Source organism: Cyprinus carpio, chromosome B6 (assembly GCF_018340385.1).
Source record: "Cyprinus carpio isolate SPL01 chromosome B6, ASM1834038v1, whole genome shotgun sequence".
NCBI classification, from domain to species: domain Eukaryota; kingdom Metazoa; phylum Chordata; class Actinopteri; order Cypriniformes; family Cyprinidae; genus Cyprinus; species Cyprinus carpio.
In genome coordinates this window covers 10,352,393-10,369,899 of record NC_056602.1, presented here as the reverse complement: position 1 = coordinate 10,369,899, position 17,507 = coordinate 10,352,393, and the positions used below count along the sequence as shown (strand labels likewise).

The 17,507-nt window shown below is 37.1% G+C and overlaps 1 protein-coding gene across 7 annotated transcripts in view; it reads left to right on the top strand.

The window, feature by feature from the left end:
* The window catches only part of LOC109105236 (arf-GAP with GTPase, ANK repeat and PH domain-containing protein 1-like), a 174,114-nt gene that overhangs the window by 116,393 nt on the left and 40,214 nt on the right, over window positions 1-17,507 (top strand). For all 7 annotated transcript variants that reach the window (XM_042725657.1, XM_042725658.1, XM_042725656.1 and 4 more), the window contains 3 exons: window positions 8,070-8,174; window positions 12,736-12,901; window positions 15,740-15,901. In XM_042725657.1, coding sequence (XP_042581591.1) covers window positions 8,070-8,174; window positions 12,736-12,901; window positions 15,740-15,901 — 433 coding nt within the window. The remainder of the gene's footprint in view (window positions 1-8,069; window positions 8,175-12,735; window positions 12,902-15,739; window positions 15,902-17,507) is intronic.

Below are 17,507 nucleotides of genomic sequence, written 5' to 3'. Positions count from 1 at the left end.
GTGGTGTGACTATAAAAGAAGTGTAAAGAACATTTGAATAATAGGAAGAACTTTTTTTTTAAACTAGAGAACCTTTTGTGCATTAGAAAAATTCCATGTATGTTAAACGGGTCATATGACGTTGCTAAAAATAACATTATAAAACATAATTATCTGCAATTTGTTTAAATGTGTTTATGTGGTTAAAGGTTAAAAAAGGTTTTTTTCCACACACAAAACAAAAACCATCCCATATTCCCTAACCATATAAAACACGACGATTTTTACAAATCTTATCGTTCTGAAAAGCGAGGTGTACACTTATTGGCCAGCTATCCAGTGCGTTGTGATTGGCCGAATACCTCAAGCGTTTGACGGAAATGTTACGCCCCTTACCATACTGTGATGGACAAACAACAAGCGCTACTCTACACTGCTTAAAACTCGCATTTGAATCATCAGTGGCAAATTCTTTAAATATGAAAACGTACTTACAGGCTGTGAGTCAGAACAGCCGGCATTGTAGGTTCAGAAAACAGTGTTCCATTAAATGCGTTGCACACACACGAATATTTGGTTTGAACTGTTCTGGAACAGTGTTGTAAATACAACTTAACCACTGATTTCTAGTTGTGCCCTCTTTTGGAAGGCCAAACAAAGTAGTTTCACAATGAAACACACAGCGTCTCCATGACATGGTGGTGGCAGCAACAATACAGCAACAATACTACAGAGAGAATCAAAGTTACTCCTTCTTTCTTTGCGTAAACGAGGCATTTTAGGAGGGCGTGGACAAGTCTTAACTTTTATAAAGAATATCTCTTTGGGTTTGAGACTTTAGTCGTTGCAACTTTAGGGATCTTATCTATGAACGAACAGCTTGTAACACTCCAAAGAGAAAGGAAAACTTGAAATCGCATCATATGACCCCTTTAAAGGTTCTTCATAGAACCATAGATGTCAATAACAAACTTTTTTTTTTTTTAAGAGTGAAGAACAACGAAAAGGCTTGGTCGATTTCTGTGGGTGTTACTTCAGAACCTAATTCTTCCTCTTAATCCCAGAAATTCACAAAAACAAAGAAATAAAACAGGCGTGAACTAATTCAGTTGTTTTTTTACTGTGTATGTGCGCATGCTAGTTTTATTCTTTTTTAGACCTTGTCGCAGTTTATTTGCCATTCGCTGTGATCTCATTACGAAGGTTATTGTCCTGACTCCTGAGCTGAAGGTTACGCTCTCAACATGGCTCTCAGCTACAATAAAACCTTTGTAAAAACGCCTTCATTAGAACATGCTCCTCATTAAAACACGCAGACGGCTCGGTGGACAGTAATGAGGCTGGGGTGGGCTTGCACTCTCCAGCAATTAGATGGCTAAAGAGGAGCGTTTTCACCGCCGTCTCCCTGTGGAGGGCTTCAAACCGGCCTCTCTGAGCTCTCAGAGTGGGTGTAGGAAGGTGAGATATGTCACCTGAATTTGCCATGACAACTCTTGCCTCTGCCAATCACAGCCTCCTTTGACCCTTTGCCTTGTTCTTAATATGACTGTCTGTCCAATCACCGCAGAGACACCGTCTGTTTTGACATCTATGGTATATTATGACTATATTATGTTGTTTGTTTTGACTGGTGGTCATTTTAATGGCTGTTAGTGTTATTTATTTTTTAGTTTTTTAAATGGCTCATTTAAATTTGTCAGAGGTCATGCTGAACAGTGATTATTATGCTGAAACTCAGTCAAAACTTGGCGAGCTCATTGGATTGTCTGTAAAAATAGTTTAGTTTGATAGAGTTGTTTATAGCTTTGTTCAAAAACTAATGTTACTCTAATGATCGCCAGCTTTGTTTACTGACCCTGTGCAGCCCGGAGTCTGCCGACATCTGTTCCACGTTCTTAATTAGCCGATTACCGTGCACGCACACATCTTTGTTAACTGTATGCAAAGGCATTTTGACACAAGCTTTAATACAAATTAATTTTCAGAAGTGGGGCTCTAGATGGATGCAGTAAGACTATTGTCTGCAGAAGAGCCATCTTCATGTCAGTGTTGTTTTTTAGTGGTTTATGGTATTACATTTTAGTGCAAAAAAAAAAAAAAAATCTGTTCTTATTCTTGTTTTGTTTTTTTATACCAATTTCAGTTCTGAATAATGATTCTCGCAGAAAAAAGAGAGTTGATAATCAGTCAAATAATTGGCTCTTAATAATAAATCTTACTAAACAAACAAAAATGGTAACACAATTTATTTGTTTACTATTTGTGTAAAATACTACTGACCATAATATGTATATTTTTGTACTGTACACCAGTCAGTGTCTTGTTTGATTCACTGGAAAAAACTGGATCATAGAAGTAATTTGTTCAGGAATCAGACAATAGTGGAAGTTCAGAAATTTTGATTAATTTAAAAGATCGTCAGGAATTGGTTATTTCATTTGGGAAGCAGACTACACTGGTTATGCTGTATGTTTTTGATTCTCTAAAAAGAACATAATGGTCATTTGTTCAGGATTGCGGTTTCATGTTGAAAATAATATGGTTCAAATATTTAAAAAAGACAAAGAACCTGTATAGAAATAACAACTATAGTTTTTAGTGTTTTATAGTGTCTTTGATTTTCATCAAAGTTGTTTTCCGCCAGTGCCTGATTTTTTGACTATTCACTTGTCCTCCTAGCCGATATGTTCTCAAAGCTCAAAATTAAATATTTTGACCTTTTTCCATGTTTGTTGGTGCAGAGTGAAACTCTTCACACATTACGTTTTACTGTGAATTGCTCTCTTAAAATTTCCGTTTAAGAAATACAATGGCACTGAAACTTCTCTCCTCATCATAAAGGGAAATTAGTATCATGGTTGTAATTGCATGTTCTGGTGCGTAGATGAGCACTGAGCTGTGCACGTTTGACGAAGTTCTGCCCCCCTCAGAGCAGGGGTGCTTTGTAAGGAGTTAAATTGGATGGTTAATTCGGGTGTTATTTACCCTGTAATTCATTAGCTTGGCCCTGCCATTGGCAGCGGGCAGGCTGTAATTTCACGCTTCGCAATAAAAGATGTCTCATAATCTGCTTCATTTAGCACCGAAAGAATTTAATGAAATTAACTGCAGCCCTAATTAAGACGGTGAATATTAAAGACCTGCTATCAAGCCTTTAACGAGTGTGACATGATCCGCCTTCTGTGGGATTGGAAAAATATCATTTCCCAGGGAAAGGTTGTCGCTGCTCCGAGCCATTTTGGCCAAGATGGCATTTTTGTCATGCACACTAACCTCCCGCAAATTAGATTTTTTTTTTCTTTCCCTGTATAATTTTAGCTTGAAAATAATTTAACCAAATACACAAACATCAATCAGGGCTCTCTGTTTAGATTTGGCTAATCTCTTGTTGCCAGTATCCATTGGATTCAATTGGTTTAAGCTTTCAGGGGAGTGTTGAAACCACTCATTAAGCTTCATGATGACCTTGACGTGTTATTGTTTAAAACTGAGAGCCACGATGAACCTCACATTACCGTCTTTACTGTCTGTTCATCAAACTTGGACTCCTGAGCATTATTTAACATGGCCAGGTGTGTAGTTACAAAGACATAGATTTGAGAAAATAACTCTTTTCAACTTTCATTGTCAGACAAAAACCCAATCGAAACTAGAGATTATCATCTGCATGATATAATGTGTCCCTCACATTCACAATCCTTCTTGCACTCAATATATTTTCTATACAGTATAGATATACTATATTTCTTTTAAAAATATAATTTATATTAGCTAGCTGAATAATTTCCATCCTGTTTCGTCTTTTTTATATTTCTAAAGTAACCTGCTTTAACACCAAATGAGAAAAAATCTTTTAAAAATCAGTTTGGAAATGCATGTGCCAGGTTCTTAGAAATGTAATCTTTGAGATCATGTTGGTTTCATATGATTTGAAAAAACTTTTATACTCTCCCTGTAGCCATCAAGTAAAAAGTAATAATATATTTCTGTACACTTTGAATACATGTGAGAACGTAAAAGTTTTAGATATATTTTTCAAGATTGAAAGTGCTCCCCCCCCCTCTTAAATATCATTACATTTCAAGAGTTTTTACAGTCTAAACAACATTATTTTGTGTGTGTGTGTTAATAATTTATTGTAATTTTAGGTTGTAATCAAATATAAATATATATATATATATCACTCTATATATTTTGGTTGCACAACATGATTTTTCAAATGTTAATAATTTATTGTAATTTTAGGTTGTAATCTGTTATATAGCTTTAACAAAGCAAAATCTTACCTCTGTAACCCATTTAACTACCACTGTGCTAGAAAACAATTCTACACTAATGTTTATCTATTGATGGATTCTCATTTCTGGCCTAATTCTGGTGTGTTTGTCAGCGTGAGAGAATGTGTGCTAGAGCTGCCTGTCGTTAAATGATAAATGTCTTTTGGGGAGGTGTGTCCTCTCACTGCCTGCACCGGCCAGATCAGATGGCCGTAGCGATATAAGACCTCCAGCTTTCATGCCATGTCACTCACATGAGCCCACTTCCCTCGTACACACACACGTACACAGTCACTCACAGTGACAGGGCCGGAGGCGAGCCAGTGTTGGGATGACACACTTAATTTAGCACCCTTCTCTCTGGAGTGCCCAAGAACAATAAGGCCAGCGTGGGCAAACACCCAACCTTTTGTTAAGCGGCTGTCCGGTGCAGGCTCATAGGAGACGGATCCTGTCCACCATACTGACTCTGTCCACACCCATGCCACAGTCCGCATTCATCTCCTGGTTAACCTCTCCTTTTGTTGTAGAAGAATAGAAGAAATGAGAAGAGCTGAAAGAAGAGGATAACGCACTGATAAGAGCACATCGGCACATCTTTTAATGGAAGAGTGCACAGATTAGAGGCTTTTGTTTGTTCGTGAAGTTTATTTGTAATTGACGCTTACCCTGTTCCGGCTCTTTCCTGCCTTTGCTTTGTCTGTCTTATGTTGACTTGACAAAGCCAACAAATACTGATCTACTATTTTCTCTAATGTTGCCTCTAAAATTTTTTATATTAATGTGGCCTAAAGTGTTCAAGCTATGACCGCCCAACTTGGACTGATCGGAATTACGATTTTCACAAATCTGATGAAAAAAACAAAAACAAATCAGTCTAGCAAAATTTAGCGACTAGCATAGGACGTGCTAGGCTTATAAAAATTAACCATGGTTTTATTATAGTAAATGTGTAGTAACCATGTTTTTTGGTATATTGATTACCATTTGTATAAATACAGTTTTACTACAAATATCATGGTTAAACTATGGTAAGTGTAGCAATTTTGATTTTTTGGTTTCCTTTGTTGTAAACCCATGGTTAATTTTTGTAAGGGCCGTAAACATGAAGTCATGCCAGCAAACATGTGAAAACATAATACCATACTAGTAAAACAAATTGGAAGCATGCTAGCAACATGTTAAAACCTGCTAGCAATGTACTAAAGTTAAACCATGCTAGTAATTTGAAAAACATGTTAGCAACATGCTAAAACATGCTAGAAACATGTTAACAATGTGTTGCAACATAACAAAACAAGCTGTTTTTTAGCAGTCTGTTTAATCATGCTAGTGAAATGTTAAAAAATGCTAGCAAAATGTTAAACGTGCGAGAAATGTGTTAAACATGCTACCAACACACATGCCAGCAGTGTGTTAAAACATAATAACAATGAGATAGAACAGGTTAACATGTAGCGACATGCTAAAACATGGTGGATGCCTGCTAGTATTTTAAAGGTCTAATAGTTTTAATGTCGTTTTTTAGCAGTAGTTTTTTTTTTTTTTTTTAAACCTTCAAACTTCGAAGGTTTGTTATTTTAAACTTTCAGACAAGGCTTTGTCAAGCTTTTCTTATCTAGTTATTTGTTTGTGCTCTTTAGTGTTGAGCTTTATTGGATGATTTAACCACTATATTATTGATGTTCCACTAAAGTCCACAGGTGCTGTAGTTATGTCTGTGTGAGATTTATTTTTTTTGACCCTGTGTGCAACATTACAAGACCTTCAGGTTGACAACCAGGGGAGGGTAAAATAGAGGCAAGCAGGGTATCACCGGCCTGGGCCTTAAATAATGAGCGATTACTCCCATCAGAGAAGTGATGTGGTGTTCAATTAGCCTCTCCTGCTGAATGATCGCTTGTCATCTTCCCGATGGATGTGCAAAATGAATATGCCTAGATCCAAAGCAAGCGAGGCAGCTACCTGCCCAACACAACATGCCTGGAGAGACCCCACACTTACACCGTCATTAAAAGATCATCTTCTTTTTTCTCTCTCAATCTGTCCATCCCTTTCTTTCCCCCTCTTTCATTTTGCTCTTTTTTTCCCCAAGCCTCTCTCTCTCTCACACGCACACACACGCACAGACACTCTCTCACACACACACACGCACACACACACACACACACACACACACACACACACACACACACACACACACACACACACACACTTATCTCAGTCTTAGTTAATGAAGTAATGGATATTCAGTCTATGTGACAGATGGGCCGCAAGCAGCAGCACCCTTGTTAGGAAATTAAAAAGCTCGTCAACTTGTGTTTACCACTCAGCAGGAGAGGCCGTTGTTATTTCACCCAGGAAGCTCTCTTCTCTTGTCTTGAACACTGGGTCTAGGGTGTACAGACGTGCAGACTGGCCTAAGGGAACATCCTCCCACACGAATATCTCCATCACCCAGGGCCAGACTGATCTCAGAACAGTTACAGGCCTCATTACCTACAACCCAGCTGATCTTAGAATAAACATATACAGTATGTGTCACCCGAGGCCAGGCTGATCTCAGAACAGTTCATATATATATAGTGGCTTTCCACAAAAATCAAGCATAACTTTCAAGCATCCAATACACTACACTACAAAAAAAAAAAAAAAAAAATCAGATTCTGTTCCAACCTTTCCAGAGTTTTTTTTTTTTTTGTCTTCTATTGATAGTATTTAGTATTCTTAGGCTTACAAACATTATTTTATTATTTTATTTTATTCCAAATCTCATTACATCCAACCAAATCCAATGCTTTTCTTCCTTTTTCTTTTTTCTTCTATTTTACATGCATCAGGAGAAAAAAGTCTGGCATTGACTTGTATGTGTGTGTGTGTTTAAAAATATATTTATTATGAAATGTTTAGGGATGTGTAATACATCCAAAAAATATCAATTTCTGATATGCTGTGGAAAAAAAAATTTAAGACTTTTTTTAATTTACGTTTTTAGCCTCAGCAAACTAAATTTTCAAATGTACTTCACTGTCACTCCTTTCGGTACATCATTTCAGCCTGTTTTTTTTCCTTCAGTCTGTGTTTAGATACCAATTACCACATAATTAGGCCAGTTTAACGGTGTGTGACAGTTAGGGATCATGGCATTTTTTATGAAAATTCAGGCTGTGGAGTGACTGAAAGAAAAACAAGAAGAGAAATAGGCAGTGAGTGACAGGAACTTGTCGGCTCTGCTGTTGCACGCTCCGTGGCAGCCAGAGCAAGAAATCTATTATTATCCGTCCTGTCTGCGCGTTAATGTTTAACAAGTCCAGCGAAGTGACACGCCGCCGCAGCAGCATAATTGCTAATCAGCGGACAGTTTTATTCCCTTCTTGCCTAATGAATTTGGCTGAAATGAGGTGTGGGCGGCCAGACCCTTAAACGGGCAGTCAGCCGCCACTGATGTGCGTAGGAGAGGAAGGTTAGTGCTCGTGTCATAGTGCTAATGTGCCCGCTAACACTCCAAGGAGAATTTGCATGTGTATCTCACTGCGTTTTTTTTTTTCTCTCACTCTCCTCAAAGTGTGCAAATAAACTGTCAGTCCACTTGAGTACAAAATAATTGAGTGTTTTGTTTGTAAGTGTGAAAATTGGGAGATACTTTATGAACCATGGACAGTTTTAGCCCTCTTTCGCATTATAAATCAATTTATATGTATTCTTCAGACCAGGATGCTATGTTGTTCACAATAATTATTTTATGAGAGAAATGAATACTGTTAATATTCAGTAATGAGAATTTAAGTTTGTATTTCTGTTTTTGTGTATCAGGGCATGTTGCTGAAAAGAAGCGGCAAGTCACTGAACAAAGAGTGGAAGAAGAAATACGTCACGCTTTGTGACAACGGACTCCTCACGTATCATCCTAGTCTGCATGTGAGTACCAACACACACACACACACACACACACACACACACACACACACACACACACACCGCCAGTACATGTATATTGTATTTGCCTTTCTCTTCACCTTATTGGTGCTGCCCTGTTAATGTTGTTATTATTCTCAGTTCACCCATCACTGTAACATCCAGATTTTTTAATGCCCTTTTCACTGACGTTTAACGGATTATTGTGTCCGCCTCAGTAAGCATGGTGTCTGATGACACGATCTTGTCCTTAATTACCAACTCATCTGTTAGCACGCGGCTGACGCTGTTGATGTGTAATATAACGCTGTAATGGCTTGTTATAATCACCAACTCAGACAACCTGTTTGCGCACACACCAATGGAAATGGCCGTCTTTTATTGTTTTTTTCCTCCTCTCTGGATTTTTTTTGGAGTGATAATCAGACCGTATTGTTAACACTAACCAATCCTGAAGTGATTTGGCAAACACCACATAGGAGATCACGAATGCAGATGAAAGATACTTTGTAGCAGTGCTTCCCAAACTGTGGGCTGCGGGCCCCCGGTGGGCCATAGCAGTATTGCAGCAGGGCCGTGCCGAGGTTAAATCAAAATAATAAAATAATTAAAATATTCGAATTGTTCTAAAATGTGATTTTTTCCCCCCCTCCTTATTACACAAATAAAAAACATATAATTTTTTTTTTTTTTTCCATTATAGGGAGGTTAGATAGAGGTCTACATTCCCGCGGCTGCCCGACCAGATTTTTTGCAACGCGGAATTACATTTTTGAATAAAATTGCCTAACAATACCCCAACCCCCACTTAATTTCAGAACAGCGTCTAACAATATCCCGTTCCCGACTTCCTTTCTGAACAGCATAGATTCTGCGCTTTGGCCTACTCATTCTTATCGACCACCGGTACAGCCTGCACTCAGAGCATCTAGCATTTTATTCGCGGGGTCTGTACATGCAGCATGTGCGTAAAGGTCCTCAGAGCAGGCTGTGCTGGTGGTAAATATAGCCTACTGCTTTCAGACAGAACTGGCAGGTTGTCTATGAGTGACAGAGCAGGATGCAGAGCAAAGTGGATGTGCTGTCCTTGAAGGACCTTCAACTCGGTTTTGTTTATATTTTAATAACAAATATGACAAAAATAACAAATAGGCTACATTTTTTGTACAACTTACATTTATTTTTTTTTCTGCGACACTTTTTCCTATTGTGTTGACATCATCATCTTGAAAAAACAAATAAAAATAAGAAATACAGTTTTTGTACAACCTACATTATTATTTATTTTCTCTGTGACACTTTTATTTCCTACTGTGTTGACAGCAAAATATTAAACAAATTTTGTGTCTTGACAAGACAAAAAAAATTACAAATACAATTTTGTGCAGACTACACTTTTAGGGGCCGTTTACATGACAATGTTTTCAGCCAAAAACGGGAAACTTTTTATGCGTTTTGACTGTTTGTTTACACGACAACAGCATTTTGGTGACTGAAAACGCATATAAAAAAAAAAAACTGGTTTCAATGTGCAAGTTTTTGAAAACGCCACAGTTATCGTTTCTGTGTAAACACCCAAAACGGGAACCTTTGAAAACAGTGACGTCATGCGCAGTACGTGTTAGGTATGTAGACATGCGCAGTATGTGTCGATTTTGAAGGCAAGTGCGAACAAACATACACAACAATGGCGGAGTACATGGTACTGCTGTTGCTGCTCAAGAGTTTGCTAACGCTTCTTCAGCAAAGTATGGATTTACTTCACCAATATTACAACCAACAGTGGAGACGCATCATATACATATAATCATATAAACATATAATCGTCAGCACCAACTACTGGCCTAGCATGCGTAATACAGCGTTTTTGTCATTTTTTGCGGATATGTGTAAATGCGAATCATTTTGAAAACGTTGTCATGTATATGTAAAAAAAAAATTTTTGACTACATCGTTGTCGTGTAAACGTAGCCTTATTTGTAAGCCTATCTCTCTCTTTCAGTAGCAGAAATTGAAATGTGAGATCCTGGAAACGAGATCTTAATTTAGCGGGAAAAGTCCCTTAGAAAACCCTGAACTCTCCAACAGGGCAATAATGATTTTGATGCCGTTTGCCACAACGTATATGTGTGAAGTGGGATTTTCGGTGCTTGTGCCCTTAAAGACAGAGTACAGGAATGCGTTGAGTGTGGAATCTGATTAACGTCTTAAACTGATGTTGATTCAGCCAGACATCAAATCTTTAACAGCTGAAAAGCAACATCACCCATCTCATAAAGTACTGTCTGGAAGACTGCTGAACAGACTGTGGGACTGTTCTTTACTAAAACTGACCAAGTTTACGTCATTCCTCAGTTTAAATGTAGATGTTTTTCGTTTTTTTTTTTCAAACATAGTTATGTATTTAATTGCAATAGACGTGAACTATGTAGCTTCTGTTACACACATTGGTGCAATAATGACGTGTAAGATGAGCTCTAGCATTTAAAAAAATGTATATGAACAAAAACATAAAATAATACATGAGGTCTATAATAATTCCAAATGTCCTTGATTGTTGTTGCTGCTGCTGTCCTACAGTATATATTATAGCTGAGTTACTTTTTAAAGGGATACTTCACCCAAAAATTTTAAAAACCTCATTTTTGACATTTACTCTCCTTAATGTTGTTTTAAACCTGACTTTCATTCATCTTTGGAACACAAAAATATTTTCAATAATCTCTCATCATTCTTGTCTTACCACTGTTTTTTGTCCACCCAAAAATTGATTTTTATTTGTTCTTGATGTTGCTTGAAAATGCTGTTTAAATATACTTTCCAAAGAATTTAAATATTTTTTTTCTTAACCCATCACTCGGTTAGATGCCTTCCTGACACATTGACAAATTGTAGTCCAGCCAGCTCATCTGGGTGAATTAGAGGAAGTGTGCGTCATCATATACGGTCCCCTCCTCCCTTTGGCTGTGACCAGGTTCCTCTCATCAGCAGGTGTCTGCTACACAGGCATCAATTAGAGTGTTTGCGGAGGCTAATAGGATGAAACTCAATCAGGGCTCTTAATTGCTCAACTATGTGAAAAAGAAATCACATTAATGCAGCTGATTAAGAGGATGGCAATAGATGCAACCTAATTAGTGAGGAAAAAACTCAAATAACTCATCCATGTACACATCCATTACAACCACACCGCAACTTTATGTAATCTTTTTTTGAGGCACATAACTATTGTGTGTTGATTAAACTTGCACTGTTTTGTTAAACAGTTTACTAAATGTGGTTACTAAACAGGTTACTAAATGTGAAAAACTATATCTGCAGTAAGGTGCAATAATACATGTGCAGTAATATACACTATATGTCAATTGCGCAATACTTTATCTAGTCACTAAATCTCTGCAGGTACTCCATTTAAATTGTACCTTTGTATAAACATACTGTGCATATCAATGTGAAGGCCAACGTGCAATACTATAAATGGTTACTTTACTCAAATTGCTCAATGTGAATATCACGACTCAGTCACTTGTTGTATTTATTTGTAAAATTGTACTGTACAGTCTTATAGTCTAATTTATTGTCTGTGGTTATATGTTTGTTTTTCTAACACCAGTCGGGAGCAGTGCTCCTAATTTGCAGAAAAATACAATGACAATAAAGGCATTCAATTCAATTCAATTTCAATAAACATTACGTGATTATGATTTTAGCGTGGTGCGATTTGATAGATTCATTGATGTGGAGCATCAATTTTAAATGCACATCTGCCCCTGAAGTGGCCAGATGATGATCTTTTCATCAACTGTTCTCATTTGAGCACTCAACTCCCTTAACTAAATCCCTCAAGTGGCTTGCTTGTCCTTTATTTTAAATCAAGAGTTACATATGGACCAGTCCCTGGAGTGTATGTCCTACATGAAACGCAATAACATATGTTCTTCAATAGAGCAGCTTTGTGGAGTCTTTTGCCTTAATGAGCAGGGGCAAGGCTTTAAGAGCGAGAGTGTTCCACCCAGAACTGCCATACATCAGCTGAGTACCAATCAAATAACACAAAGACCTGAGAATCTCTGTGTATGTGTGCTGCACCGAGCAATTTACAGCAAGAGCATAACGTGTCCATCCCTCACTAGAGGCCAACAAAAGGGCAATTCAAAGCCAAGAGCTCTCAACACGGTTTAACAAGCCACAGGAGAGCCCTTCAGGAGTGGCGGGCCAACAGCTTGCGGCTGGTAATTGCATCCCTATTAGCATTGAGTAACTTTCATCATCAACGCAAGCAAAGCCACTCGCAAATCCAGACAACGCAGTCAGAATCCAAACACATGCTGTGATCCGCAGAAAAGGAAAAGAAGCTCGGGGGAAGATTTTACATGTTCTAACAGGCTGATTTTCTGCATACAAAGTGTACTTCACAATGAATATCAAATACATTAATATTGATTTCTTCACCTCCAGAGGGTGGGCAGAATTAACTGTGTGCTGACAAAATAAATTTAGTAGACACTTTTCATCCAAAGTGTCCACTGCTGTTGTTGTAATCCTTTTGTCATTTTTACTACAGGATTATATGCAGAATGTTCATGGGAAGGAGATCGACCTGCTTCGGACTACGGTGAAGGTTCCAGGGAAGAGGCCCCCCAGGGCCATCTCCACATGTGCAGCCCCCAGTCCCAAAACCAATGGGCTGACCAAGGACATGAGCAACCTGCAGCTTGGACAGACACCAGGTAACGTGATCATGCTTTTGGTTCGTGTTTTGTTTTTTGTTCTGTTTTGTTTTGTTCTGTTCTGTTCTGTTCTGTTCTGTTCTGTTCTGTTCTGTTCTGTTCTGTTCTGTTTTGTTTTGTTTTGTTTTGTTTTGTTTTGGTTTGTTTTGTTTTATTTTTTGTTTTGTTTTGTTTTCTGTTTTTTGTTTTGTTTTGTTGTACTTCGTTTTGTTTTGTTGTACTTCGTTTTGTATTAATAAATAAAATTGGATAATATTACAAAAATTAGATAATTATATGAATTAAGTAATATATTTTTTAATTTATTTAAAATAATAAAATATATACTGACCATCTACCACTGAAACATTTTAATCATGCTTTTTCTTTTGCTTTGCTTTTTGTTTTATGATTTTTACAATTATTTAATATAATAATGTTACAAAATTAGATAGTAATATAAATTATAAAATGTATTTAGTATTTTTATACTGTCCATCCATCCAGGGTGTTACCCTGCCTATGGCTTAAGAAAATAGCCTCCAACATGTCTTTGACCATATATTAGACATGTAGTTTGTAAAATGAATGGATAATAAAATATATTTAATTCAGTATAAATTAAAATAATTAATTATAATAGTTAATACATATTAAAAATAATACAAAACATTTCCTTACATTGTTTTATCAAGTGCTTTCCAAGAAAACAAATGTATTCAAAAAGTGTCTTAATGTCAATGTAATAGGCCTAGGAAGCGGTCTTCATTAGTAGAGAATTAAACAATTAAGTTATTGTTTCGTTATCCGAGTAACACTCATTGGATCAACAATCCTTAAGCCCCCCAAGGAGTGTTAAAGACCCTTCTCAGGCACATACACACACACAAAGCACCAGGAGGACCAAACTAATAGCATGAATATTCAGTGACCCATAATACATGTACTAATTATTGTCATGAATATTAATGCAATCAGCGCTCGTTCTCCAGTCAGGCAAGTCCGAAATAAGCACTAATGAGAGGGAGAGAGAGAATGAGAATGAGGGAAGGAGGGAGGGAGCGGTAGAGGAGAAAAGAGAGATAATTCACAGTGGTACAGCAGTCAAGCTTTTGTAAGTATTTGACTGTAGGGCTTGGTCAGTGGCGTGATCACATGCACCTTTTATTCCTTTGGTTTTAACATCTCATTTTTGCGAGAGCTCCAATTATGCACCAAATCCATTATAGCATATCTTCACACAGTGCTGTTCTTGCACTGTGTGAGTGTAGACCCTTTTCTGCCCTCATACATACAGTACATAGTGTTTATTTTCCTCCAGACGACCACTGATGTAAAAATGTAGTTTATCAGGGCTCTCCTGAAGTATTATCAGCTTTTGCCATTTACCCAAAGGTGCTGCCGTCTGATTTATTCGCTACAATGGAGATTAAATTGAGTCGTGACATTTCATTCAGTCGAGTTTGCAACGGGCCAGTGGAGGCCCGTGGGTACACCTTTTTGCAACAACAACATATTAAAAGCCAGAAAATTAAGTATTTACTGAACCCTCTTTTTTTTGTGTATTTAAACTACATTGAGTATTTTGTGTGTGACTGTAGCTAGAGCAAACAGTATCATCAAATCAGCGTTATTTACATTTTGTTCACCGCTATTGGACAAACTGTTAGATTTGCTCTGTTTGTAAGCCCAGAAGCCTTATGGTTGATTGTGTTTGAGTCTGTATGTGTGCGTCATATCATATCCCTCCCGCGTTTTTTTGTGAGCAGTTGTGGTGAAATCTTATTAGTGCGATTAGATGCGGCTTCCTATGATGTCCACTTTAATTTCCACGTCAGATGAACCTCTCCCGCAGTTTAATGATGACTCACGGTGGTGATAATAATTAACCTTCAAGTAATCTGATGTCACTATTTATGCACTTTGACGACAACAAATCAAGACGTTTTGTGCATGAGTGCTAGTTACACTAATTATTATTATAATTAACAAGCATTACAATTATTACAAAGACGGCACCTAGAAGTAAAAAAAAAATAGGGATGCATTGATATTAAAATTTTGGTCAATATCAGTTAGCTGATAATCATAACCATAAAATATATATAAATGAAAGCACTAAAAAACTAAATTATTTGAAATGCTACAAATGATTAATGCATCACAACAAAATACAGTATAAAAATAGTCTGTTTGTTGCTACATAGTTTGCTACATTTTAAATTTAATGGGTTAGTTTACCATAAAATGCAAAAAAAATATCATCATTTACTTAGCTTCATGCCATTTCAAATCCATAAGGTTTTCATCCATTTTTGGAATACAAATGCATTTTGTTATGTTCTCTCATCCATTCATTGAAAGTCAAGGTAACCAAAATTTTAAGCTTCAGAAAGTTCATAAAGCCTTTATAAAAGTATTCTGACGAGACACAATCACTTCATATGTTTGCGCATTTAATTTAGGATTTTACTGACACAAAATAAACATGACAAATAACCCCTTACTGAATTATTCATAATTTTTAAATATAAACTTTAATTATGATTACAAAGATAATCTATATCTGGAAATGACCATACAATATTAAATAACTGACCAATACTGCTAAAAACAAATTCTAATATTGGCTGATAACCAATATAGTGCCAATATATTTTACTTATTGTAAAAATATTTTTATAAACCATTATGAAAACTACAGTTTGCAAAAAAATAAATATAAAACACTCTAAATGTACACTAGAACACCATCAAAAAACTATATGGCATTATAGATGACAAGAACAAATAAGGAAATTTGGTGCATTGGATATATTATATTAATGGTGTATTAATTTTCATGCGTCTCTCTTGCAGGCTCTGTGACGAGTAGTTCTTCTGCGTCTCAGATGGCGAGTGGCATCAGTCTGGTGTCGTTTAACAGTCGGCCGGATGGGATGCATCAGCGCTCGTATTCTGTGTCCAGCGCTGACCAATGGAGTGATGCCACAGTCATCGCCAACTCAGGAATCAGCACGGGTAAGTGTTAGGACACATGTGTAGCCCCTCAAACTGCTGCGGGGGTTTGCTTGTATGCAGTTCGTCATCTTGAAGGTTTTTCTTCAGAACTGAGAACAGATCTTTAAACAGTGATTCGTTATCCTATAGTTGTAAACACACACATACACCCACTCCACCTTTCATTGATCCTTGTGTCAAGCTCTAATGCTGCTTTAACTGTTCATCAAAGTAATGGCCACTCAGGAGAACCACATTACCAAAGGCTCATCTGTCGACGGCTAGCAGAAGAGAAATGTTTGGAGCATGATGTTTATCAGTCTGTCACCTTTCTGTTGTCAGAGAATTTCATACTTGGCTATTTTTATTAAATCTTTCATGTCTAAACAGCCACGAGGGGAAATGGGCATGCACACAGAGGTCACTATTAGACTGACAGCTGTCAGGCACAATGTTTTATGTGTGCTGATGAACTGCAGTGACATGGTGTGACTAGTTTTAGGCCTGTCCTTTGACCCCTGCCTGTAGTTGACTCTGCGTTTACCCCTGATAACAATTAAAGCTGTGAAACACTTAAATGGGCTCCTGGCCGTGTTCCCAGCGGGGCAATACTCACACACAGCTGAGCCACAGACCCCACATGACTTCAACAGTACATCTTTTAAAATGTTAGTTTTTTTATTCTAATTCTTTTCCACAAAACAGTCATGTTTTGGTTTTAAATATTTTCTGTCACCTTTAAACCTGGTTCACACAGCACACATAAACAAAGCTGCAGCACTTATGTTTTCTCCTCCAAGAAAAGTGCCATTTAAGCACAAACCCCACCTCAAAACTGATTCTAAAGATTTCATTAGTTATTTTAATCACAGTGCTGATTGCCTACACAGTGCTAAAACATATACTAACCACTAACCCTTAGTTAAGCACTGGTAGAGGAAGAAAAAATCACACCAACATTACTTCAACAGGAGAGTTTTTTTTTTTCTGTGTAACCAAAATGTGACTTTAATTTCTGGCCTACTGTATTAAGCATTTCCTTTAATAATGTCCATTAATGATGGAATTCATTTTTAAAGTGAGACACTGAGATCTGTTACAAAGTTGATAATCTACATGTAATTTACAAGATCAGACAGAGCACATTTAATTCCAAATCCACATGGAATATAGCTGTTACTTTGTGTGGAATGATTAAAAAAAAAAAAAAAAAGTTGATGCATTGCTTTATAGTGCCTTGTCAACATTTTCAGAGCTCAGCATACTGCTTGCAGCAACAACAACAACAAAAAAACCCTTCTAATATGCAGAAAAAATAGGTTTACACATAATGATTGAATGACATTATATTTGTGAACAGTATGCAAAACTGTTGCAGAGCAGTATGCAGAGCAGTAGGTGTTACACACCAAGAGACAAAATTGTGAAAACTGGAAAGGGGTGGGGGGGTTTATATACTGTTATATATAACATTTGATATATATAACAGTATATAAACAGTACGCATATGAAGAATTTTCTGTATCACTGTGTGTATCAGCATTAAAACAGCAGTGGAGTTGGTGGGAGACTCCATCAGTGGCTCTGCTTCAGTGATATTCAGTGTGGTTGTTCGGACACTGCGGCG